Source organism: Pseudopipra pipra, chromosome 13, assembly GCF_036250125.1.
Source record: "Pseudopipra pipra isolate bDixPip1 chromosome 13, bDixPip1.hap1, whole genome shotgun sequence".
NCBI lineage: Eukaryota > Metazoa > Chordata > Aves > Passeriformes > Pipridae > Pseudopipra > Pseudopipra pipra.
In genome coordinates, this window is record NC_087561.1 from 20569050 (window position 1) to 20593903 (window position 24854).

The window sequence follows — 24854 nt, forward strand, 5'->3', positions numbered from 1 at the left end:
CCTGATGCAGGTTTTTTCTGTACATCAGTGTTTTTGACACCACAGCCTGTTGCTGCATATAATAAAACAGAAATCAGAAAGAGCAACCAGAATACACACCCAAAGGCAAAAAACCCTCGGCTTAAAGAAGGTGCTGCCGGGCCCCCAGGGGGAGGCTGGCAGTGAGGGTCCAAGGGGGGGACACGCCTGCCCTGGCTGGGGAGAAACACAACACAAAGAAAAAAACGAACCAACAAAAAAACCCCACCCAAGGCTCCCGCTGGGGAGCGGGGAGAGCCGGAAATCCCCCGATTGTCCCGTCCTCAGTCCTGTTAGCACCTGTACAATAAAACTGTACCGGCCCCGGAGCGGAGCAGCCTGCCCATGCCCGCTCCCTCCCGGAGAGATGCTCCCGGGGACACCGGTGGGGAGTGGGGCAAGGAGGGGGCTTCTGCCGTGGAGACAGTCCCTGGGGCAGGGGGACAAGCTGCCAAAGCTTGGGGTGTGCTGGGGGGCCGTGGGCTGCCCCTGCCCGGGCAGCAGCTGCCTGGGACAGGGAGCAGCAGCACAAATGAGATGGAGGAAAGAGCCCGGGAGAAGATGGAGCAGTGGGGCTGGCTCCCGGCTGGGGCTAAGTGCCGGTGGCAGGAGCCAGCTCCAAAGCCAAGGGAAGGGGCTGTCCCCAGGCTGCAAGGGCCAGGACCCTCCGGGCCTGGCCAGCCTCGGGGTACGCTGGAGAAGGGCTGGGGGACGGCCTGATCCCCTGGCCCGGAGCTCACCATCACAGTGATACAGACTCAGCAAAAACAAAGAAAACATTACAAATTAAATACTAATTAAATAAATACTATGGAAGACGTTGGGAGGGGGAGGGCAAACGGAGAGGCGCAGTTCCTGGGGGTCCAGTGGGGAGGGGCGGCGGCTCCCACCACCCCTCGCTGCCCCGTGAGCCCCGTGGAGGGGCTCCATCACCCACTGGGGCTGGATGGGATGGCAGCGGCAGCGACCGCCACTGCTCGTGGCCAAGGGATCCCGGGAAGTCCCTGGAGGCGAGGGTCCTCCCTCCCCAGCTGCAGGAGACCCTGAGGAGAGGAGGAGTGGCTGCCCAAAGACTCGGGTCCCTGCTGCTGGCGCTAAGAGAGCTGCTTCCCCTTGGTCCTTATTATTGCCTCGTGATGCCGGGAGCGACCCGTCCCCGTCAGCTGCTCCAGGCCTGGTACTCCACCGCCGAGCCCAGCAGCTGCAGCAGCTCGGGCTCGTAGTGCACCAGCTCCACAGTCTCTGCCGTGCCCGGCGCTGGCTCGGGGCTCGCCGGCACCTCCTCCTGTGCCAGCACCTGGCTCAGGGACACCTGGCGTTGGAACTCTGCCCGGGGCAGCGTGGCGATCTCCAAGTGTGGGAAGCGGGCCTGGAATATGCGTGAGGACAGCTTCAGCCGCTTGAGCACGTCCGAGAAGAGGAACCAGTTGCAGGGCCTGAGAGGACGGCAAGAGGACAGTGGGTTAGGGGTGGAGGGGGCTGTAGGCACAGTGCCCACCTCCCAGGGAGGAAAAAGGGGAGCTTCCTGACAGGCATGGCACAGGCACCCACGGCAGCAGGATGTGCCTGCCCACGGAGCAGGACTGCGTGGGGGGGAAACCTGATGAGCCTCTCCTGCTCCCTGAGAACATTCCAGGCTGCCCCAAGCGAGGCAGCGCTGCTTCCCCAACTTCCCCAGCACTGCAGCCACAACTTCCCCTCTGTTGCCCAGAGCAGCTGTGGCTGTTCATCCCTGGAAGTGTCCCAGGCCAGGTTGGATGGGGCTTGGACCAAGCTGGGATAGTGGAAGGTGGATGGCAAGGGGTTGAAATGGGATGAGCTTTAAGGCCCTTCCCAATCCAAACCATTCTGGGATTCTGTGATGATTCTGTGAAAATAACCACCTGAGATACACCAACTGCTCTTCACCCTGTTGGAATGACTGACGTGCTGGACGTGGTGCCGCCTGTGCCAGTGCTGTGGCCCCCCATGGTACTGCTCTCTGCTCCAGGGAAGGATACTCACCCGCGGGAGACGGACACTTGGAGGTTGTAGCTGGGAAGCAGTGGCTTGTCTGAGAACTCAAACATGAAGTTGTCTGCTTCTTGCTCCTCTTCCTCCTGGTCTGAACTCCCCGGAGGGTTGAGCAGAAGGTCACAGCCGATGGTGTCCTTCCCCTCTGCAACAGGCAGGACAGAGGTTGGCACCACTCACAGTCACACAGCAGCCAGTGCTGGCACTCCCTGGGGATGGCTCTGGCTGCTGCCACAACCCCACGAGCACCTTCCCACAACACCCCAGCAGCCACATGTGAGCTGTGTCTCTCCTGCTCTCCCCAGCCTCTCGTCCCAGAGTGAGCGTTGGCTGCTCTGCACAGTGAGACTGTTTGCTGACCAGGTCACCTGGAAAGAACATCCCAAGTCATGGCAGGAACCTCAGGTGTGCTGTGATCCCACAGGTGGGACAGGGCACAACCTGCACCATGAGCTACCCCACTAGCAGACCCCAGACTGTCCCTGACCTGGCCTTGGCCCCTCTGCCATGCCAGCACAGCCCTCCTCAGCCTGGAAGAGCCTGGAACAGTGAGGTAGGAGGTGGATGTAGAGAGGCTTTGCCTGCACAGGCCCTACTAAGGAAGGCACAGCAAGTGCTCTGCTCAAGAGCTTCTCCACCCAGATCCCACCCTCAGAACATCCAGAAGGTGATCCAGAGAAGCCAGCACCAGGGAGGACAGTCTTTGTTTGTGCCAACAAAGAGTAATCCAACCAAGCAAACATGAGGGGAAATTTAGGTTAGATATACAGAAGTTCCTCTCTGCGAGGGTGGCAAGGCCCTGGCACAGGTTGCCCAGAGAAGCTGTGGCTGCCCCATCCCTGGAAGTGTTGGACGAGGCTTGGAGAAACCTGGTCCAGTGGAAGGTGTCCCTGCCCATGGCAGGGGGGTGGAACTAAACCGTCTTTGAGGTCCCTTCCAACCCAAACCACTCCATGATTCTATGACTTATAGAATCTACCCTGCAGATAAAAGCTGGCTATTCCAGGAGGCACCTGAGCTCCAGCAGGACCCGAGTCCAGAGGAGATGGAGAACAGCTTGCTGGATCCATAAACCATTTAAAGACAGTCAAATTTCTTATTCACCAACCTGAAAAGCTCCTGTTGAAAAGGAGCTTGCTGCCTGGATTTTATTATTAAGAGGTATGAATAGTCTTGGTTTTGCAGAGTGGTTTTGTACCCGTGAGATAATACCGGATAACTCCAAAAACTTCCAGAAAATAGAGTTTAGATTCTATAGAGAGCAGCCAGACCCAATGTGCTGGTGAACAAATAAACCAATCGTGTAAAAGTTCAACATCATGCATGAGAGAAAAGGCTAAAAACAAACAAAAAATCTTCTGGTTCGAGGAAGGTCCACACACCAGACTGCTCACCCAGCATGGATGGGATTCCAGTAGAGGAACAACAGCAGATGACAGGAGACACTGGTTCAAGCAGGGTCTCAGAGAAAAATAGAGTCATTTATTAGTGCTGCCAAGGGAAAAAAAATCCCTAAGAAACAGAAAAGCAGAGTGCTGAAATCGTCCGAATTCACTGTAGAATAGGACAAAAATAAGTGGCACGGATATTGATCTGATGTCGCTGCTGGCAAAGCTCAGATATTAGCACTGAAAAACCTCAAGTTTCTTGAACAATGCAGGAAAAAGAGAATTAAATGCATTTAAAGTGGCAAAAATAGGGCCCAGTGTCTGTCCTGAAAGCTCAGTCCTGTCTGTCAGGAGAGCGAAGGCTGGGACAAGGACAGGAACATCCTGTACCACCGCAGGAGACAATCAGGCACAACAATGTTTGTCCCAGGTGGAGACAAACCCCAGAGTGGGACTTTGTGTCTGGAGCTCCAGCAGCACCAAGTCCAGGACACTGATGACTTTTCCACACTCGGACCTCAGAGGTCCCACACCCTGGCTTCCCTCATTATCATTCTGCCCCCAGAGATTTGCAGACTTCAAAGAAAATGTGGACAACATTCTTGCCTCAAAGAATAGCAACAGCTCGAGCAGGGCCTGGGATTTCTCCTCTACACTGAGGGACGAGCAGTGCTTCAGCTGGTGGAGCTGATGGAAAGGGAGATTCCAAAGGGATGATCTGGGAGGAGCTGTTTGCTGCCTGTGACAACTGGGAGCAGCTTGGTTATTCCAGAGCAGAACCTGCCTTGGGCTGTACCCACTCCAGGTGACCCGAGGCAACTGCTGAGGTATCTGAGCCATTTCAGGACACCCAGTAAACACGGTGTAAAGAAACCAACCCCATGTTTCAGACTCGGGCATCCTGCTTTTCCTGCAGCACTGACAGCAACCGGCGGCAGTGCCTGACAGAGTGCAGGTGACACAGGGTGACACAGGGTGACACCGCCACTGCACCGCTGCTGTAAGCTGATCTCAGGAGGATGGCGAGCAAGGTCCCTTCCCGTGCCTGCTGGAAACAGACCTGGTAGGGCAAGGGATCACTTCCCAGCTGGGTTAGCTCCCGCCTTGCCGGGCAGCCTCCCAAAGGCAGCACGGGGAATGCTTTGTGGATGGGGCAGAAGGAGGGATGGCATGCCCGGCCCTTGGACAGCAGCATGGCACAGCTCCATCTTGGGGTCTCCCTGAGCCAGAGATGGAAATACCCTACAAGCAACACCAAAGCCACGGGGCTCCAGAATCTTTTTGCAGCTGACATTTCCCCAGGGATCATCGCCCCCCCGTCTGGGAGAACCTCTGTTCTCCACAGGGGTACCTGTTAAAGCCTGGAGCACCAGAGGTGTGAACATCAGCCCAACCAACACTGGAAGGAACTTTCCAGTACAGAAAGGATGAAATGATGCTTCCAGGGAAGGGCAGAGGCAGATCAGTGTGGAATTGTCTGGCTTGTTAACAGCTTCGGGTTGCCCAGGATAGAAGGAAAACCTGGCAGATGGCACCATGTGAGTAACAGGGACCCAGCAGAGACATATCCACAGCGGCCAGGACTCGGTGTGAAGTCCCACTGGATGAGGTTGGATATGTGGTGGTCTTTCACCACTCCCAAATAAAGAAATACTCTGAAAAGCTCAACGAAGGTCCAGGTGCAGGAAAAGAAGTGCAATCCCCAGCTCTCCCTGTGGAGATTTTCCATGGGTTAGCCAAGGATGCAAGTAAGGCCCTTTGAGCAGTGGACTGCCATCACTGTGGCATCCCGGTCCTCCTTCACCCCCAAGTAACACCTAAAGAGTCAGTGATGGTTTGCTTACTGAAGAAACAATATCTTTCTTTTTGCCTACAGGGGTGGAAAACAGAAATGTGGGAAGACAGCAGCCTACAGCCTAAGACAAGAGCTTCCAGAGGAAAGGACACAAGCAGATACCAAAACTCAAGCACAAAGCTCTCTGGGCAACTAGGAACTCAGTAGTGACCAAATAGAGCCAAACTCCTATCCACGAATTCACACACCATTTTCCTTCCTTGTTTATCAGAGAAATCCAAGTGGGAACCAGTGATAAATCAAAAAGAGTAATATCTTTAAAAATATCACCAAGAATAGCTATTTTTCCTTCATAAAGGCTGGTGAGAGCTTCAAGAGTAAGAAAATTCGAGGAAGGAGGCTGAGGTTTCAACCGTTTCCTTGGCAGGCCTGAGGTACAACAGCCTACAAAAAGTGCTCTTAGGAGTGCAGAATTTCTCTTGTTCCAGAATGGAGAGACATCAGGGTCCTCCAAGGATAAGTCCTCTACCAAGAGCACTCTCCTGAATGTATCAGATTTTTTTCGTTTCTAGAAGGGTGTTGGAAACAATGAAGGTGAGCAACTAAAATCAACAAGCAGCCTTTCAGCCTGCCAGCAGCTGGAGGGACTCCACTGTGCCACAGGCCCATGCCAGATCCAGAACATCTTCACTGGGAAATGCCTGGTGTTGTAAGAAGAGGACCTCCCCTGGATAAACACCTCCCCTCCAAAGCAGAGGAGAGGGATGGGCAGCTCTGGAAACCACAGAAGTTCCAGACTGCTATAGCTTGAATGAAAGAGTATGTCCTTCACCTTCCTTGGGTTTACCTTGGTGACTGGTTAGCAAGGGAGCAACAAGAACTGCCAGGAGAATGACACGCTCTGGGACTGATATCCAAAGACCCACAGGAATTACCAGCAGCACTTGGGAGCCCAGTCCTGCACTTGGAGGGATGCACATACGCAGTTTCCCACAGAAAAAATCCCTTTCAGGAGCAACTCCCAGCATGTAACACCACAGAAAAGTCTCTATCCAAGGTGTGAGTGGGGAGGGATGTGGACAAACCCGAGGGAACGATGTGTTGTTACCTGGCATCACCTCCTGCTCTGCTGCTGTCAGTGACCCGGCTCAGACTGCACTCACCTAGCACAGAGCTGCTGTAGAAGTCCCAGGCTGTCTGAGGGTCTCCGTCGGAGCGGCCCTGGAGATCCGACAGGTAATCTAGAGAGGGAGAATCGAGAGGGTTAATGGAGCAAAGCACAATCCTGGCATGCATATCCACTGATCTGGGGGGGAGCTGCTCCACCCCTCCTGCTTTTCCCACTTGGGCAAAGGCTGAACCACGGCTTGCAGGAAGGGTGTCCCTGCTCAGGAGAGGACATCACCCTAGGCCCCAGGTCAGGAAATGGGAGCTGAAAAGGGAAAACAACTGACAACATCAAGTGGCTTGGAAAGAAAGGTTCTTAGGGTGGTCCTGAGCTCCAAATCAGCCCCCCAACACCTGCATGTGGAGTTGAGCCTGGAGGAGCTCAGACAGAGGGTAAACAGGGTTTTTTGACACTGGAGACTTTCTGTCTTGTCTGTACCTGAGGACCACTACTACTCTGGCTGTCCCTTCTGTTGGGAGAACCCACAACACTCATCTTGCATGTACATACATGGTGCCAAATGCAGCCATAGGGAACCAAAATGGCCCTTTCTGTCAGCAGCAGCATTTGGGCAGTGCTGCTTTTGCACAGAAGGCAGCACTATTTGGCAGCAAAAATATGCTCACTTAGGTTAGGCAGCAGAACCAGGGACTGTGGAACAGTGTCTCCATGCAGAGCACTGTCTTTAGGTGTGTGACCACAGCACCATAACCTCCTTGCACACTGAAGACTGAAAAGTGACTTGTATCTTATATAGGAAAGACACAACTCTACAGTTAAAGTTTGGGTGGTAAAAACACGCTTGTGTGACAGGACAGAGCTAAAATGATGAGTCACCTGCTGCTCAAGCCCTTTGACACCCAGACTTGGCCCTCCACGCTGCCAGAGGGGAAGGACGGGAGCGCTGTCACCCCCACGCCTGGCACCTACCACAGAGGAAGCGCTTCATCACATCGCTGGTGGCCAACTTCACTGCTGTCTGCCCAGAGTACGTGGCCAGAGTGGGATCAGCACCATAGGAAAGTAGAAGCCACATGGTTTCCAGGTTGTCATTCGCTACTGCATCATGGACAGGCCTGCAAGGACGGAAGCAGAAAGAGACCGGGCGTTTGCTAAGGAAACGCTCTGGTTTGGGTTAGGACCGATTTAGTGACGACTGACAGCTCCTCCCAAAGCACCTGCCCTTGCCCAGGCGTGCCCCTCACCTGGTGCCGTCCTGGGCGCTGCAGTTCACGTTGGCGCCGTGCTCCAGCAGGATGTGCAGGATGTCGATCCAGCCGCGCGCGCAGGCCTCGTGCAGGGCCGTGTACCCCGCGTTGTCGCGGTGGTTCACGTCGCTGCTCTTCTTCTGCAGGCAGTACAGCACCACGTCCTGTGCCAACGAGAGCATGGTGGCCGTCACACACTGCCCTGGGGGAGCTGGCAGGGGGCACGGGGCAGGGGGGCACCAGCACTCACCTTGTAGCCCAGGCGAGCCGCTCGCTGCAGGAGGGTCTCCCCTGCGTTCTTGTTCACAATCAGCCGCCGAGCTCCAGGAGGAATGTTCTGGGCCGTGGGCGATTCTGGGGAGCTCCCTGGGCTGACCCGATGGGACTTACAAAGTGTCCACAAGTCCTGGGGCTTCTTCGGAGAGCATGTTTTGAGCTGGTTGCAGCAGCCTTTCCCCTGGGAAAGGAAGGAATACAACTCCTTGACACGTGACTCACAGGAGACCCCTTCTCCCTCTCCTCCCCACACATTTTCCCCACATCCCTCCAAGCCATACCTTCCCCTCATCACAGATCCCTGCCAGGTGTTTGGTTTTGCATTTGCGTTTTCCTGATGGTTTCTCCAGCTCTTCTTGGACGGGAGAGCTGTCAGAGTGCTCCAGGAAGAAGCCATTCCGAAAGTCTGTGCGTCCTTGAGATTTCCGGGGGGATGGGGACAGCCTGCTCCTCAGCTGTAGTTCTGTGCCTTTACCCTTCCCAGACTCCTTCTGCTTCCGGTGCCTAAAATCTAAACGAAAAATGGGAATGAGGAGCTTTGGGCATTTTGTTTGGGAACAAACAGTTCATTTCTAGGTGAGGATCTGGGAGATGTCCAGGTGGGTTGGTTCATGGGACCAAGAGGATAAACTCCAGGAACAAAACTTTCCATCTCTTAGGGACAATGCTGCCTCCAGTGCCACAGCAGGTTTTGTAGATCTCCAGGAGCAGCATCTTCAGATTCCACACTATGCTGAGACTCTGAAGTCTCCACATCAAGTACCACACATAACTTCCACTTATGTCCTGCTATTGCTAGGAAGCAGGGACCACAGATCTTGTACAGAAAAATGTGTTTGGACAAGATACCAAGGCAGAACCACAAACAAAATCTCAAAGCCAGCATGTCTCAGGTACTGTTGTGCTGTTCTGGTCTCCACACCTCAGGAAGAATGGAGTGGGAATGGGAAAGGCAACCAAAATGATGCAGGAGTGGAGATGTCACCCAACAAGAGAGACTGTGACAGTCTGGAGAAGAGAAGGTAGAAAAGGATGTGACCAAAATTTGCAAAAATCCTGAAAGGGTGAATCTTGCTCACTCAACCCTGCAGCACAAGACTTACTGACACTCAATGAAATAAGTAAAAGATCAGTTCAAAACAGACGCTTCAGGCTCCACTGCCACTGGAGGTGGCTTCAGCCCTAACTTCTGAATCCAAACTACTGCAGCTCACCTATCTGAGGGCCAAGAAAGCACCCCCTGAGGAAAACTCGACAGGCAGACACTCTCAACACGTGTGGTAAACCTGCTGGAGAAAACCCTTCTGAATGCTGTTGCACTCAAACCTCCTTCCAGGCTCCTATTCTGAACAGGAGGCATCCTGAGAGCACCCCCGAGTAGCCAAGATGCCAGGAAGCCCATTTGAAACTTTGTTCCTGGTCTGACAGAGGCTCTCAGACAATGAGGTGATAGTGTAACACTGCTGAAGCAGAAACCTGGCTTGAGAGATCAGCTGGTGGGAGGACAGTGGCCACCTCTGCTCCTCAGAGCGGCTCAGCAGCACCTCAGCCTCTCCCAAGAAGTGTCAGTCTGAGCTTGGATGTGGCAGAAGGCAACAGGTCTGTGGCCACCACATCCCCTCCAAGAGCACAGCCCAAGTTTGTGGAGGGCTGGCAGAAGTGCTGTCCCTGACAACTTCTCCCCCCTGCAGAAGTTGCCTTTGTGACCCCGGACACAGCTACGAGCTACAGGCACACACTGAGCCATCAGACACCAAGGGATGTGTGTCCCTGCACAGGGAGAGGGGACTGTAGGGACTGCTGCCCTCAGGGAAATGCTGATCACGGTTTAGGTTTAGGTCTGGCAGTTGTGGAGGAAGGAGCAAGAGCAGTGGCAGAGCAGAGACAGGCACAGGTGGGCACACGGTGCGCTCCTCCTCGCATGTACAAAGCACAGAGAAGGGTTCCTCCATCACTCCACTCTTGTTAATCCTCTCACCCTCCTGCTCCCTGGTGCAAATCTGCAAGTTGCCTTCACAAAGCAAGACAAAGCCAAGAGCAGCCCAGCTGAATCGTGATGGCTCCACATCCCTCTGCGCTAGCCCAGAATGCTGAGCAGTGCTCCCAGGGGCACATGGCTTGTCCAGAAATATTCCACTGTGCTACCTCATCCCATTCTTGTTTTCCCACGCCCTCTGTCTTAATCTGAGGGTAAGATCAGTGTCTAATTAGCCACATAAATTGCTGTTTACTGCTCTGGAATTTACTGCAAATGTTTCTGAAAGAAGAGCCAATTGATTGAAGTGGCCCATGCTGTAGCCATCAAGTAATTAAAAATGACAGAGTTTCATCATTACAAAAAAAAACCCCTGAAAACCAAAATCCCCCCAAAATCTCACTGTAACAAAACAAAAAATCCCCACACTGGTTCCCAGTTTGGCACCAGAACCCCCTTCCCAGGTTGTACCTCCTTTGGATTTCCGCCTCCGGTGAGGATAGCCCACTTGCTCCTCCTCCCGCTCAGTCAGATATTCCCCTGTCTGGTATTTCCGACTTTTCTGCCGTCTCCTTTTCTTCCTTTTGATGTGGCCGTCTTCCTCCTCCTCCTCCTCCTCATTGGGTTCCCACAGCTGCCTGGGTGATTCTGCTCTCCAGGGCAGCTCGCGGGTCCTCCTCGTGTAACAGCTGTTCCTCTCGGACGCAGATCTGTCCCTGTCCCTGCGGCTGTGGCAGTGGGATGTCCTGTGGGATTTGCGCAGCTTGCGATGTTTTGAGGATGTCTCCTCCTCCTCCTCTTCCTCCTCCTCTTCTTCCTGATCCTCCTCCAGCAACGGCAAAATCTCCTGACTGGTCACATCACACTCTCCCGTCACACCAGCAGAAGAGCCAGCGACGCTTCCTGCAAAAAAGCGGGATTTCTAGGTGACAAAAAAGCCAAGAGGTTCCACAAGACAAAGCCTTAAAGCAGAACAGAACACAGAGACAAGGCCACACGAAAAGGGAATGCTCCCAGTCCGCCCAGGACTGCCACTGGGGGCCCTGACACCAACTCACCTGACTGACTGCGTGTCCGGCTGCTCAGCACCACCGGAATGAAATCCCGAAAGTTGTTCTTGGGCTTCTTCTCCAGGTAACCTGTGAGGAAAACCGAGCCTTGAGAAAACACATCACGGGCCTGTAGCCTGGGAAGGGCAGTGCAGTGCTCCCACAGCAGGAGCTGCTGCGATGGGACAAGGGGGATGGCTTTAAACTGGAGGAGATCGGTTTAGGTTGGATATAGGGAAGAAGTTTTTGACAATGAGGGTGGTAAAACCCTGTCACACGGGTTCTCCAGAGAGGTGCGGGATGCCCCATCCCTGGAAACATCCAAGCCGGGTTAGACAGGTCTTGGAGCAACCTGGGCTGGTGGCAACCGTCCCTGTCCACAGCAGGCGGTGGAACAAGATGAACTTTAAGATCCCTTAAGGGATCAGTTTGGCCCCTCAGGCAGCCTGACCCTGCAGCAACCCCCTGCCGTTCCCAAGAGTACCTTCCTCATGGCCGTCCCCTCGGTGTGCCGGAGATGGGCACTCGTTCTTCGCTGGCCTCCTGCGCTTGCGCTTTACCCTGAGGCTGTTGTGATCCGTGATGGAGCCCAGGCTGCCTCGGCCTTCCCGCTTGCCGAGCTCATGTGGATTGTCGTGGTGTTTTTGCCACTGTGAAGGGAGGACACAGGCTGAAGCTGGAGCTGCCAACTGAACGAGCTGGAGCAGTGCAGAAGAGACAAAACTCCGTCCCCCACTCATCACACTGGTGCCCTCCAGTGTTTTTGACACTCCAGATCCATTTTTGCCTGGATAACCTGCGGCACAGGTACATTCCCCCACAGCCAGGCAATGCCTAGAGCATGGGTAGAATGCCCTGTGCCCTCAACCACCCCCACCATGAGCGCTCCCTCCTCTCCCCCAGCCCCACCTTTGCCATGACCCAGCAGTCCCAGCCCGTCCCACCCACCTTCCGGCCATGCACGCTCCGGCTCCCTGACTTGCTCGGGGACTCCTCGTCATCCTGGCCTTGGCACTTCAGTCTCTTGTGGCTCTGCCTGGTATCCCCATCGTGCTGCCGCTTGGCCTTGCAGCGCGTGCTGCCCTCCTGCTTGATCTGTCCCGTTCCTTTGAGCTTGGCCTCGGTGAAGGCCTGGGGAGCAGCCCCGGCCTGCAGGCAGGTCACAGACGGAAAGGACACGTCACACTCCACTCGCTCCTTCTTGACCCTGCACAGATCCACCTGCCGCACACAAGGGAGGGGCTCCACAGCCGGCGGCTCCTGGGAGCCCTCACAGCCCGGCTCCTTGCGCTGGCTCTCCGCGGGCACCTCCGGCACCACCCGCAGGCCCTGCTGCCCAGCCACGGGCAGGTCGTGCGACAAATATGCCGCTAACACTTGGTTTTTGGGTTTTGCATCTGACTGTTTGAGGCTACAGCTCCCCTGGGGAGCGTCAGTCTGTGCGTTGCCCTCCTGACCGGAGCCAGCCTCCGGCTGGGTGCACTCCTGACTCTTCGGAGCGTTGTCCAGCTTTCCTGTCCCCCCTTTCCCATCCAAAGCGCTGGTCTGAAGAGCTGGACCTGCCTCCAGCGGGGCTGGGTTGGCCGGCTCCTCGTAGGGCTTGGGCAAGACCCGGCAGCTCTTGCTCTTGGCTGTAGCTTCCTGTTCCTGAGGTGAGAGCCGGGGCAGCCCCTCCAGCAGGCTCTGGGCAGCCGTGCTGGGCTCTGCGGGCTGCACACTCGGGAATGTCGGGAGCTCACCTGCTCCAGTTGGCTTGCAGGGGCTGCTCTGGTTTGGGGGCAGCTGTCCTGCCGTGGAGATGCCGATGGAAAGCAGAGGGGTTTGATGGTAAGGAGACCAGCCCAGAGGCAGAAGCTGAGGATTGGAGGGTTTTCCGTTGACAGGGCATCGTGGGTAGACACTTCCCTGGACGGGATTCCAGGTGGAGATGTCCTTGGACTGACACAAAGGAGCTCCTGGAGCAACTCTGCCATGAAGTCTTTTGGCAGGATCCTGCTGTCCTTCTGCGATGACCTGGTTGGCCTTCTTCCCACAGGGAACGCTGGTGCTGCGGGGCTCGCCCTGGTCGATGATGGAGATGGGCTCCTGCTTGGGCAGGTGGCGTGGGTCCCTGCCGAGGCTCATGCTGGGGTCCTTGCTGAGCAGCAGTGAGGCGGGCACTGGGTTGGCGACGCCGACGTAGGTGCCGGGAATGGTGCTGATAAGCGTGGTGTTCTTCACCCAGGAGCCCTGCTCGCCGTTGCGCAGAAACTCAGGGAAGATGACCAAGGGTGGGGTGGTGCCAAGACACGAGGTGACGCTGCTGCCTGCAGCCTGGGCTGCGCGCTGGGACTTGGAGAGGACGGTAGTGAGCAGGGCTTTGCCGCTGGTGTGCACAGGGGTGAGGATGGGCATGGGGGGAGTCTTGCGCTGGCTGGGCGGGGGCAGTCTCTGGCGGTTGGACTTGGAGGAGAGATCGAGAGGCATCTCACTATACTCTGGGGATGAGACCATCTCACGCTCCAGCTGGGGAGGGGACTTCAGAGGAGACAGGGAAGTGGCAGCCCCTGGAGCGTGTGGCTCAGGAGCTGCTGGAGCTCTGGCCTGCGCTGTGGTGCCGGAGGAGGGAGCGGCACTCCCACCCAGTGCTGCCGGTGGAGCCTGGCTGGAGGGCAGGGCCGGGCCAGAGGGCAGGGCTGGGCCAGAGGGCAGGGCCGGGCCAGAGGGCAGGGCCGGGCCAGAGGGCAGGGCCGGGCCAGCACTGGACAGGGGAGCACTCTCGGCCGCAGCCTGGGCACCGCTTCCACCTGAGGGTGGAGGGCAGCTGACCTGACTCACCTCCACAGACACCACTTTGGCATCCGAAGCCAAGGGCCTGGTGACAGAGAAGGTGTAGGGGTAGGAGCGCAGCTCTGGGGAAGCGATAATGCCTGGCAGGCAACGCTCGTGCAGGTAGGGAGGCAGCACAGGGAGGGTGAGTGTGGAGGAGACCCCCAGGGTGGCCGGGAGCGTGGCCACGCTGAGCGGCTGCCCACAGCTGGGCGGGGGGATGTACACCAGAGACTGGCTTGGGCTTAGCACCGCACCAGCCTGGAAGGACAGGGGCAGCTTTTGCATAGCAGGGGCCTGAGACGGGGGAAAGCACACCCTGTTCAATGTGAAGGTGGCAGGAGTGGAGGCAGAGGTGTTGCAGCTGGAGACAACCACGGACAACGTCCCTTCTGCCAGCACGCCTGGCCCTTGTGCTACAGTGCTCGGGGGGGCTTTCTCCTTCCCAGCAGACTCGCTCTCTGGAGCCACGGAGCAGGCTGGGGCAGCATCAGCCTGCTTGTCACTGGGAGGATCTGCTGGTGTCCAGGCAGTGTCAGCGCCACTGCTCTCCTCCTCCACAGCTCTGGGGGTTGCTGGCTCCTGCCCTCTGCCATCCCCCTGACCTGCCAGAGGGCCCAGGGCATCATCTGTCACAGTCTTTCCTGCACTCTCCGGGTTTGGGTTGGGACCAGGTGGCTGCTCCTCCAGTTTGGGTCCAAGCTTTTCCTCCACCTTGCCATCAGCATCCAGCCCCTGGGCACTGCTGCTACCACCGCTGACTGCTGTGAGCTCCACCTGCAACGAGAAGGGAGAAGGTGTTCCTGGGAGCCGTGCAAGTGGCTCACAGAGAAGCAGGCAGGATCTTCCCACCCAGGACACAGAGGCAGAAGCAGCAAATAGCTCTGTTTGGCCTGTTCCATCAGGGAATGGCCTTCTTGGACCCTGCCGTGCAGGCAAAGAGCTCACCTCGGAAAGGCTGCTGCTGACGCAAAACTCTTGAGACCCCAAATGCTGGGAGCTGCTCGTTTTAGACTCCTCATCAGAAAGGGGGGCTCTCCTAGGCAAGAAAAAGACACAGCATTACAAAACCCCAAAATACCGTCGCCGGCATCCCATCCCTCCCTGTCCCTGTGTGGGACAGGGCAGCAGCTGTGCACCTTCCTTACCCACGGCCAGCCCAGCCCTCCCCACTGTGCTGTGTCACAGCCCAGAGCCACACACCCACTCCTGTCCCCTCTGCTTCCCATTCTGACCCATCACACCTTTCCAGTCCCATCCTCCCCTGAGCCTCATCCTGCTTGTCTCCCCTTCCACATGTTCCTCCTGCTCATGTTCCTCCTGCTCATGTTCTTCCTGCTTGCTCCTTGCCCTGGCACCCCCAGCCCAGCAAAGCTGGCTGTGGGATCTCCCTCCGGTGCTAAAGCTCTCTGGACTCAGGTGGCCCAGATAGGAGCAGTGGGTGTCCACAGCCATCCCGGTGTGCCACGTCCTGCTGACCAGCATGTCTGACCCTTTCACTCTGGAATATGATTCCTGAGTGAAAAGCCTGGATTCAGGACAAGGACTGTGACCTCCCTGGGACACTCCTGCCCTGGCAGTATTCACCGGACAGCATTTCCCCAGTGTTTAAGGGACATTGGGAAAAGCTGCTGGTGCCAGGATAAAACAGATCAAGTCTGGATTCTGTACATGACATGATTTCAGCTGGATTTGGTCCCTACATCCTGGGCTTTCACAGCAAAGTCAGAGACATGAGCTATGGGTGCAAGCTTCCTCCCTGGGCTCTGCACCCCCAGTACCGGGATCTTGCTCCACACCCCTTGCATCAGGACCCTGCTCCGGGCTGCCTCAGTACTGGGACCCTGCTCCGTACCCGCAGCGCCGGGACCCCGCTCGCGGCTGCCTCCGTGCCGCCCGCACCGACCCTCGGGTCGATGACAGCTCGCTCAGTTCCTCCAGGCGCTCCCGACCACGCCGGCGCTCCCAGCGCTCCCCCGGACGCCCGTCACAGGCCGCGGGGCGGGGACGGCGGACGGGGCCGGGCCGCCTCGGCGCAGCCCGCGGCGGGGGGGGTGAGCGGGCCGAGGGGCCGGGGCGGGCGGGGGTCCGGGGGGTGCCGGTGGTCCCGGGCCCGGCGCGGTCCCCGCGGGGCCGGGGCGGCGCCGCGGCCGAACGCGAGGGGGAGCCCGAGCGCAGCCGCCCGCCCGCAGCCCCGCGGGGCCCGCCCGGGCACGGCGCTTCCCGGCGCTTCCCGGCGCTTCCCGGCCCGCCGGGACCTGCAGGGGCCCCCCCGCCCAGCCCCCGGCAGCCGCCCCGGGGCAGCCCCGAGGGCGGTGCGCGGCCTCCGCCCGGCCCTGCCGAGGCTCCTCCCGGGGCGGCGGCCGCGGGGCAGCCCGTGAAGCCCGCCCGCGGGGTAGGGCCCGCGCGGACGGGGCACAAGCGCTGCCCGCGATGGGATGGGGATCGCGGATGAGGGAGCGCCCGCTCAGCCCCCTCTGCCCAGACACTCCAAAATTTGACGTCTATTGTAAGCTCGGAGCGGCGCCGAGAGGTTCGGCGGGTATCGCCATCGCAGCCCTTATCTGCGTGGCGCAGGGCGCCCGGCGGTGCTGCGGGCGGCAGATCAGCTCTGCCCCGAGCCAGAGCCGGGGCTCGTCCCTGCCCACCGCTGATCCAGCGGCCTCGGGGGACGCCCCGCTAAAACCCTCGGCACTCCCGGCCAGGAATGAGAGCCACGCGCTGCCTCTGCACACATAAAAACCTCCCTGGCTCCGGCAAACGCGTGGAACAGACGTGGTGGGCTTGAGGAAGCCACAAACTGGTCGGTTCTGAGAACAAGACCTCCCAGCCACGGGAATGAACAGGCGATACAAAGCCATGGGGACTGCCAGGAGCTTGGCTTGATCGATTCTGCCTCCCAGCCACTAATCCTCCCTAATCTCCTGTTTGGTGGCAAGTCACAACTCTCCCATCTGATCGTTTGGTTGGTACAAACTCTCCTGGGTCACCAAAAGCTCTTGGTTCAAGATCTTTTCCTTCCTTAGCTTTGAGAGCACAGGTCTGGTAAAGCCAATAGCACATGCAGAAAACTTGGCCTTCACCATCAAAGCTGTGGAGGCAACACAGCCACGCACAAGCAACAGATCTTCTGCAGAGACTTCGCTGGAGGCACAGGGTGTGGGGACCCTCCTGCAATGCCATCACAGCCAACACATCCAAACCCTCCCTGCGGCTCATTTGCACCTCAGGCCATTTCAGACCCCAGCAAGTCACTTTCTCCTCTCTCCTTTTTCCCCCGCCCGCTGCCCACGCACCTCACCTCTCCTCGTTGAGGCCACACATGCGAATCCGCTCTGTGCTGGTCCAGTTGTGCACCCCGCTGTAGAGAGGTGCTGTAGAGATCATGACAGCTGCTCCTCACCCTCTGGGACCTACTGGGGCTCGAGGGGCCGCTCTGCCTGCAAAAGGGAAACAGAGGGTTTGGAACTCTCCCCGGGATGATCCCTTAAACAGTGCTCCTGGGAAACTCATCCCCAGCTTCGCTGTCAGGCAGACACGGAGCGATGCCCCAGGATGCCACAAGTCTGGGAGAGGGCTAGAAGGAATCAGCAGTGCCTTGGGACAGAATCCACTCATCCTTGCACTGAACAACATTATTGCCAAAAAACCACTGGCTACCCCAAGAGTTTCACACAAATGTCTTCACACGCGCATACACATGCACACACACACACACACACGCACACACGCACACACACACACATGCACACGCGCACACACACACATGCACACAAGCATCCCTCGAAACATTCCCCCACTTTTCTCCTCCCTCCAGAGGAACCTCCAGTGCCGGGAGCTGCCAGGCAGAGCTGTACCAAGGCGATGGTCTTTGACAGCACTGACACCCCCGAGGCTTAACAGGACTAAGGCAGTGTGTGGCGGGTCCAAGGGGCAAAGCCTCAAACAAGAGGGGGTCTGGAGGGAGCAGAGGTTTGCCAACAAGTGCTGCCAAGGGATTATTCCCCTCCCTCCATCAGGAAGGTGCTGGTATTCCGTGGAGTTACGGGTGGAAAACAGGAGGGAATCCAGAGATTCGGGAGCATCCACGACGCACTGTCGGCTGGGTGGAGCTTTCAGGGGAGAGCGTCGCAGCCAATCATGCAGCGCTGGGTGTTGGAGCATTGAGGAGCTCTGCTGCTCCAGGGAAAAGGCAGCGCAGGAAGAGAGGATCTCCTGCGCTAACAAGTGGACTCAGCCGAACCAAGCAGGACTGACTGCAAAAGGGAGAGAGATGCTATCAAGGAGGTTCAGAAAAATACTAAGCCCCAGAGGTAAAGCAGGCACAGAGCCACAGCAATGCTCTCGGTGCAGCGGTGGGAGTGAGAATGAGCTGAAAGCAGCACGTGAACCCAAATCTCTGTCGGATGTCTTTTCCCTGACAAACTCCTGGCGACACCAGCTCTGCATGGGACGAGCAGCAGCTTGTGCCATGAAAGGAGCCACACAGGGACCTTCTGGCCAGCGGCTCAAGGGACCGAGCAGTGGGACTGAACGGCTCCTCCTAATGCAGCTTCTGCCGGGTGTCCTCACTGCAGCCTGAACGTGCCAGTGGGGATCCGCCGGAGAGGAAAAAAGGGCCAGGCACACGGGAGAAACGGGGGCAAGGCAGCTGGTGTGCCAAAGAGAAGCGACGGACCCATCTGCACGTACGAGGGCACAAGTGAGCAAACAGAGTACGGAAATCAGAGGTCGAGGAAGAGGGGAAACCTGCTAAAAACACACACTGTGAGACGGGAGAAATCCTCAATAGCGACGGGGTAGCCGGGCAGACGCCGAGGCAGAGAGCAGGGTCATACCCAAAGAGAACGAGGTGGCTTGGAGCAGGAAGGGGAGGAGTCTTTCGATGCTTGGAGAGAAATGCAACATAAAGGAAATAGGGGAACAAACAATCTGCGGGGATTTCACCATCTTAGGCTAAACTGAAAGAAGAGGAGGAGGAAGGTTCTGCCCCCGAACACAGCAGCAGGACAGATGTTCTGGGAGGAATCAAAAGGGATCTTCTGTGCAACGGGGGAAGGGGATGCGTGTGGCTGCACAACGTGGAGCAGGAGCTGGGGACAAGCAGAGATCAGGCATGACCCTGGAATAGGTCTGGCAAGGGAGGAGTGATAACGGGGTGGTACGAGGAGCTGGGAGAAACAGCACGTTTGGAGTGCTCGAGTAAGAGCTGGTCCAAAGAGCAGGCACAACCACAAGAGGAGAGCTGGGAGGACACAGCGACAGAGATCAACACTGTTTCATGGATTCTTGGCCTCTATCCTCTACGGACAATGTGGGACACGTGCCAAAGACAGGCATTTCGCAGGGAACGAAGAACAGAAGAGAAAAAGAATCCAGATATGAACTCAGAGAAGGAATAAAACAGGGGCCAAGCACCAGATGTGGGCTCAAGCACAAACCAGCAGAGCAACAGCATCCTTAAGAAGGCAGACCAGGGAAATGTAGGGATGAGCAGCCTCCCAAGGCTGAACCAGAGAGAGCAAGCGCAGCCTCCCTGGGTCAGAACACTGTTAGCAGAGTCGACACGAGGAAACTGAGCAAATCTCCCATCTACACTGGTGCAGCTGGAAGCAACTTTAAAGGGATGTAATTAAACTCGTAGGAAACCCTTGGAGAACACAACTAGGGCATGGCTTCACGTGCCTGCCTTCGAGTAGAAGAAGCTGTTGAAGAAACTGTTGAAGCCCTTCTCTCCCCTCACCCCTTCAGTCATGTTACTGAAGCCCTGCAGTGTCCCAGTAAACTTGACCAGGGAGTTGACATCTGTTTAAAACCCTTTTTTCCTTTATCTTTTTCCTGGCTGGACTGGTTTTAACCCATACCAGCTCCTAGATCAGCTTCACCAAGAGGGAGAGAGGGCACAGCCTGGCACAGACTCTACTTAATCCACAACGTCTGCCAAAGGAAGTGTATATGAAACCACAGTCTTATTTTGATTTAGCTAAATAGGTGCTCAGCCAATTCTAATTAACGCCAAAGCAAACGAGTTTAGAATGAAGTAAGAACATCAATGCGGCGTTCTGCGTGGGGAAGCTTGTGTGGTATTAAAGCACCTTCACCTCCCAAAACAGAACGTGCCCTAAGAACTGCGAGCAAACTGCAAGAACACGCTCACCTCCAATGACAAGCTCTCAGAGAGGCTTGCAATGAAATTAACACAGTGAATTAAAAGAAAAGGGGGTTTTGTTCATTAAGGCAAAACCTCTCATCCTTTTGCAAAAGGAGAGGATACTCCTCTGCGAACCTGCCTCTTCCAGGCTCCAGGAAAAGCAAAACAGAAGAGGTTTTCCTTGCAGTGAAAGCTTGCTTTTACTCAGGTTAGCAATGACTTGGTCATTGCAAGGAAATTCCCTTGGATTAAGTCAAGAAATTACTCTCTCTTCTGAAATACCACTGTATGGTGATGGAAACAAGTTTCCTCAGTTGAAGGTCTTTAGGAATGGATATTTTCTAATCACTATCTCTACACATATCCTCCTTGCACTAAAATCCCAACAGCACCAAGACAACCATCGTTTCAGTGCAGGCCAAGCCAGGGTTGCAGACAGGCTCCCCTGGCCTTCACCAACCAGCTCCCACTGCTGATGAGAATTAAGCCCACGGCACCTCCGTGCTGACCCCTGTTAAATCCTGTCTGTTCCCTGGCTCTCAGGGATCCCAACTTGAGTTGCCCAAGGTGAGACTTCCTAATTGTTTCCCACTGCAACACTGCCCCTCACACTCACACCTCTCACCCCACTGTTAGGCTGTTCCAAAGGCATTGCAGAGTAGATTCAGAAGCCATCCCTCCCAGTGACAGAGATCCCTCGGCCGGATCAGGTCCCTGACCTGACTCAACTCTCAGCTCCTCAAGCCCTTGCCTTGGCAAACATACAAAGCAACTTCTCAGGTTGGCACCAACCTGCCAGCCACAAGTAGCCAAGGGTTTGCTAGTCACTGGAGAGTTTGGTGCTATTGGTGTTTGCCCTCACAGATGTCACAGCTACGTTGCCACCTGGTCTAACTCACTTTGATCAGATTAACCAGAGCCATGACCTCCTAGAGCGTCCACCTTACGGTACCTGGGGTGGAGCCAGGCCCACTGGTGCAGGAAGAGGGCTTTTCCCTGCTCCTCCCAGAGGCAGCCACTTCTCCATGGTGCAAATACATCTCTCTGTAGGACCGTGCTGCCCTGATCCCCCACAAGAAGCTTTCCATGTATTTTCCAGCTCTGTACGTTTCCAAGTACTAAAACCACTTGGAGGTCAAGGTGTTTACCCTTCCTGTCCCCCATCCCAGCCTTGGCACATGAGCTACACACCAAGTGATGGACACTGTCCCCGCTGCACCCTGTCTAGGCAAGTGTGAGCTGACAGGTACTGAAACAACAGCAGCCAGTCTCCTAAAATCCCCCAGCACAAGGATTCCCTCCACCTGGCTCCAGGCAGGCACATCATTCTCGACGCAGGTGGGAGAGCACCAAGCAAAGACCCGACCGGCAGCAAGGCGCACCACTGCCAGAGCTCAGCCAACAGCATGAGTTCACTCAGGGAGAACATCAGCTTTGCCTTTCCCCCTGCACAAGTGGCAGCCACGGCATGAGCCAGATCTGGAGATCCCACTGCCAGTCACTCAGTGAAGCTCAGCTGCTCTGGAGCCTTTAGGGACACAGTAAATGCTGCCCCTTCGGTGGTGCCTCCACCCTCGCTGGCATTGAGTGGGCTAGCGGCGCAGAGGAAGGAAAGGGACTTCCCAGCCTTAGGGTATGGAACAGGAGAAAGGCCATCACATCCCTCTGCAGCAGGAGATGGGGAGGACACAGTGGCTGCCTTCCCATGGCACCGTGTGGCTCCTGTGGCCAGGGGACACTGCGGAAGGCCGGGAGGGATGCACTTTGACCCTGGAAACACACCTGCGGGAAACACCTCTGAAACATTCATTCCCAGAGCAGCAAAGCCTTGAAGGAAGGGGGTTTTATCCCCTGGATGGCTACAAAATATAAAATGAGGTCAGCTGCTGGAAACTCAAGTGGGATTCTGTGCTCAGAGCGCAGCCGGCCACTTTGATGGGAGCGGGAGCAGTGGAATGAGGCAAGATGTGCCCTGTGGCTCTTCCCGGCACTCAGGTGGGCCAGAAGGGAACAGTCTGCAGTGACAGGCAGGTCTCCCTTCCCTTGCCATAGTTTGTTCACTTTGGCAATTCTTCGTTGCCATTAGTAACACAGGCAAGGAACTATATTTGTTTTGATATGTGATGGCCTGGTGTCCATTGAAGGTGCAGAGGGCTGGAGTGAGTGCCAATCCCAAGAGCTGCCCGGGACGCCTCAGCTCCAAGCACTGCTTTGAAAACCCTCTGGAGCAAACTGCTGACAAAAAAAATTAAAAATTAAAGAAAAAATTAAATCAAAAGCCCCATGACAGCCTTCTCACAGGACTCACAGCAGGCACGATATGCAACAAGGGAAAAATTTAAACTAGAAAACTGAAAGAGAGAGAACAGTTTATCTTATATTATGTTACCACTCACGCAAAGGTCAGAAACTGTAGGAGAATGGACCAGGAATGACTAGAGTGGCACAAAATCCAGCAAGGATGGGCCAGGCCATCTCTGTGGCTGTCTGGGCAGAGTAGTGCCCAGCAACGGTGGCCCCGAGCCGGGTTTGGTCCCCGCTGCCTGCACAGCAGCCCCGGCCGCTGCGGAGCTGAGCCAGGCTTTGCCTACACGCATTTGCTTAAGCTGATTTAAAGACACAGTAACACCACATGTAATTATATATCCTCGGCACGATGAATTGGAAATAAAAAAGAGAAAACCCATCCTCATTTCAGAAAAAAAATAAGTTTGCTGCACACTGGGCAGTGCTGTCATAATCGGTCCCAGCTGCTGGACAACTGGTGTCACTAAAGCCTCGCTCGCCTGCAACAACCAGGCTTGTCCCCATCAAAGCCCACGAATTTTTAAGGACTGAAAAAGAGCCATTAAGGGAGGATAACATTCAAAAATATCTCTGACAAGGTGCATATCGTCCAAAATTCCACAAGCAGAGCACAGCCTCCTTTGCCCAGGAGCCAGGCTGGCATTCCAGAGCCCAGAGGTTCCAAGGTTAGCTCTGAAGGCCAAACCCCATCAGAGCCCAGGCTCTGACATCTGGAATGCGCCTCCAGACCCAGGTGACAGCAACAGAGCCAGTGCCCTCGACAAGCACCACACAGCCTCCAGCCAGCCACGGGACCAGGAGCAGCTAAACCCAAGGGCTAGCCAGGGTGATGGAAGCGGCACAGCGGGAAGGAAAGGGAAGGAAGGGAATGAAAGGCTGCTGCAGAAATGGCCAAAAAGATGCAGAGGAGCTGCGAAGGGCGCAGGATGCACCGGCCCTGCCCTGGCACTGATCCCCAGACTCCTGGGGACGAGGGTGCTGGGGAGCAGATGCTCTGCGAGAGGAGAAACTTGCTTCGTCTCTATTTTAGCCTGGAAGACCTTTTCCCAGTGCTGCTCTGAACCGGCCTCACCCAGGCTGGGATGAGGGCACCGATATCGCTCACCGAGGAGCCAAGACCCCTCCCGGTACCGACCACACCGCCGCGGGAGGGCTGGTTTCCTCCCCGGTGACAGCGGCAGGAAGCGCCGCCTCCTCAGCCCGGTCCTGCCGCTGCCCGGCCATCACCGTGGGCACGGGCGGGGGGACCGGCCGCCCCCGCCGCCCCGCCCAGGGCGCGGGGGGCGTCGGCGCGGAGCGGCACCGCCCCGGCCCCGGCCCCGGCCCCAGCCCGCCCCGAGGCCGGGACCGCGGGGGTTCCGCGGCCGAGCCCCCCGCCCGCGGCACGGCACGTCCCGCTCCCGAGCCCCGCGAGGCCGCGGCACGGCCCACGGCCCCGCGGGGCGGGCAACCCCCGCCCGGGACACGGCACGGCCCACGGCCCCGCGGGGCGGGCACCCCCCCGCCCGGGACACGGCGACCCCGCGGCCGTTCCGGGGGCTTCGCCCCGCACCCCGCAGCCCTACCCGGGGCCAGGCCCCGCGGCGCTGCCCCGCGCCGGCTCCCGCAGCCCCCGGCTCAACAGTTTGCCCCCGGGGCCGCTCCCCGGCGGAGCGTCCCGCAGCCCCGGCGGCCGCGGCCGGGTCCCCGCGCTGCCGCACCGGAGCAGCCCCGGACATGGAGGTGGCGGCGGCCGCGCTGCCCCCGGGGAGGGCTCTTCCGCCACCGCCCGGCGCCCGCGGTCGGACCGGCCCCGGGCACGGTGACGGCCGGGGCGGGCTCGGGCCACGCCGCCAAACTCCGCGAGCGCCCGGCGCCGCCGTCCCGCCGCCGCCCCGGCAGCGCCACGCTCCGCGGCCGCCCCGCCCCGCCCCGGGACCCCCCGCACCGCCCCGGCAGCGGCAGGTGCCGCCGGTGCCGGAGCCGGAGCCGCCGCGCCGGGCAGGGCAGCGGCACCGCCGCGCCGTCGCGGGGCGGGGAGCAGAGCCGCCGCCGCCGCCCCTTCGCTGCCCCCCGCCCGGCGCTGTCAGTGCCCACCGCCCCGCCGCGCCCCCGCCGCTGTCCCGCCGCAGGACGCTGCCGACCCCCCCCAACCCCGCAGCCCCCCCCGCGCCGCCCCGCCACCGCCCCCGGGGGTGTCCCGGGACCGTTTCCATGGAGACCCCGGCCGGACGGCCGGGAGGGGGGGTCGGGCCGCCCGCTCCCCCCCCCCCGCCTGCCCTCGCCGACCATGGGTGCGGGGCGGCGCGGGCCCGGGGTGCCCGGGCAGCGGGGGCCGGGGTCCGGCGCGGGGCGGCGCGGGGCAGCGGGCACGCACCTGCTTCCCGAGGCGGACGGGCGGCGGAGGGCGGCGGGCCGGGGCGGGCCCCTGCCCCAGGCGGCGGGTCGGACCCCGGGCGCTGCGAGCGGCGGTTCGGCGGCGACGGCGGCGGCGGAGACACTGGCAGCGGCAGCCGGAGTGTGAGGGCGAGAGCGAGCCGCGGCCGCGCGGGCTGCCGGGAGCCGTAGTCCGTCCGCCGGGGCCGGGAGCCACCGAGCCGCCCCGCGGACTGCGCGTCCCGGCGTGCCGCGCGCCCCGGCCCGCGCGGGGGGGCCGGTCCGGAGAGGGAACGGGCGGGCGCGGGGAGGGAGCGAGGGAGGGAGCGCGGGGAGGGAGGGA

The 24854-nt window shown here is 58.1% G+C and overlaps 1 protein-coding gene across 1 annotated transcript; it reads right to left on the bottom strand.

Annotated features, from left to right (window-relative positions):
* BCORL1 (BCL6 corepressor like 1) lies at nucleotides 1–24652 on the bottom strand. Its single transcript, XM_064670329.1, has 14 exons — nucleotides 24513–24652; nucleotides 17000–17138; nucleotides 14647–14737; nucleotides 11839–14475; nucleotides 11375–11540; nucleotides 10900–10980; nucleotides 10313–10744; nucleotides 8148–8377; nucleotides 7841–8047; nucleotides 7588–7754; nucleotides 7313–7458; nucleotides 6378–6455; nucleotides 2023–2176; nucleotides 1–1454 (listed from the first exon to the last, which is right to left on the bottom strand). The coding sequence occupies exons 2-14, from the start codon at nucleotides 17083–17085 to the stop codon at nucleotides 1178–1180; spliced, it is 4752 nt and encodes a 1583-aa protein (XP_064526399.1). The 5' UTR covers nucleotides 17086–17138; nucleotides 24513–24652; the 3' UTR covers nucleotides 1–1177.
* Nucleotides 24653–24854: the final 202 nt, after the last annotated feature.

What these genes read in the sequence shown, in the direction of transcription:
- BCORL1 (XM_064670329.1), bottom strand. Translation starts at nt 17,085, where the DNA reads ATGATCTCTACAGCACCTCTCTACAGCGGGGTGCACAACTGGACCAGC. An exon ending in GGAGCGTGCATGGCCGGAAG is followed by an intron (nt 11,541 to 11,838) that starts GTGGGTGGGACG and finishes CTCCCTTCACAG; the next exon opens with TGGCAAAAACACCACGACAA. An exon ending in CCGGACACGCAGTCAGTCAG is followed by an intron (nt 10,745 to 10,899) that starts GTGAGTTGGTGT and finishes GCTTTTTTGCAG; the next exon opens with GAAGCGTCGCTGGCTCTTCT.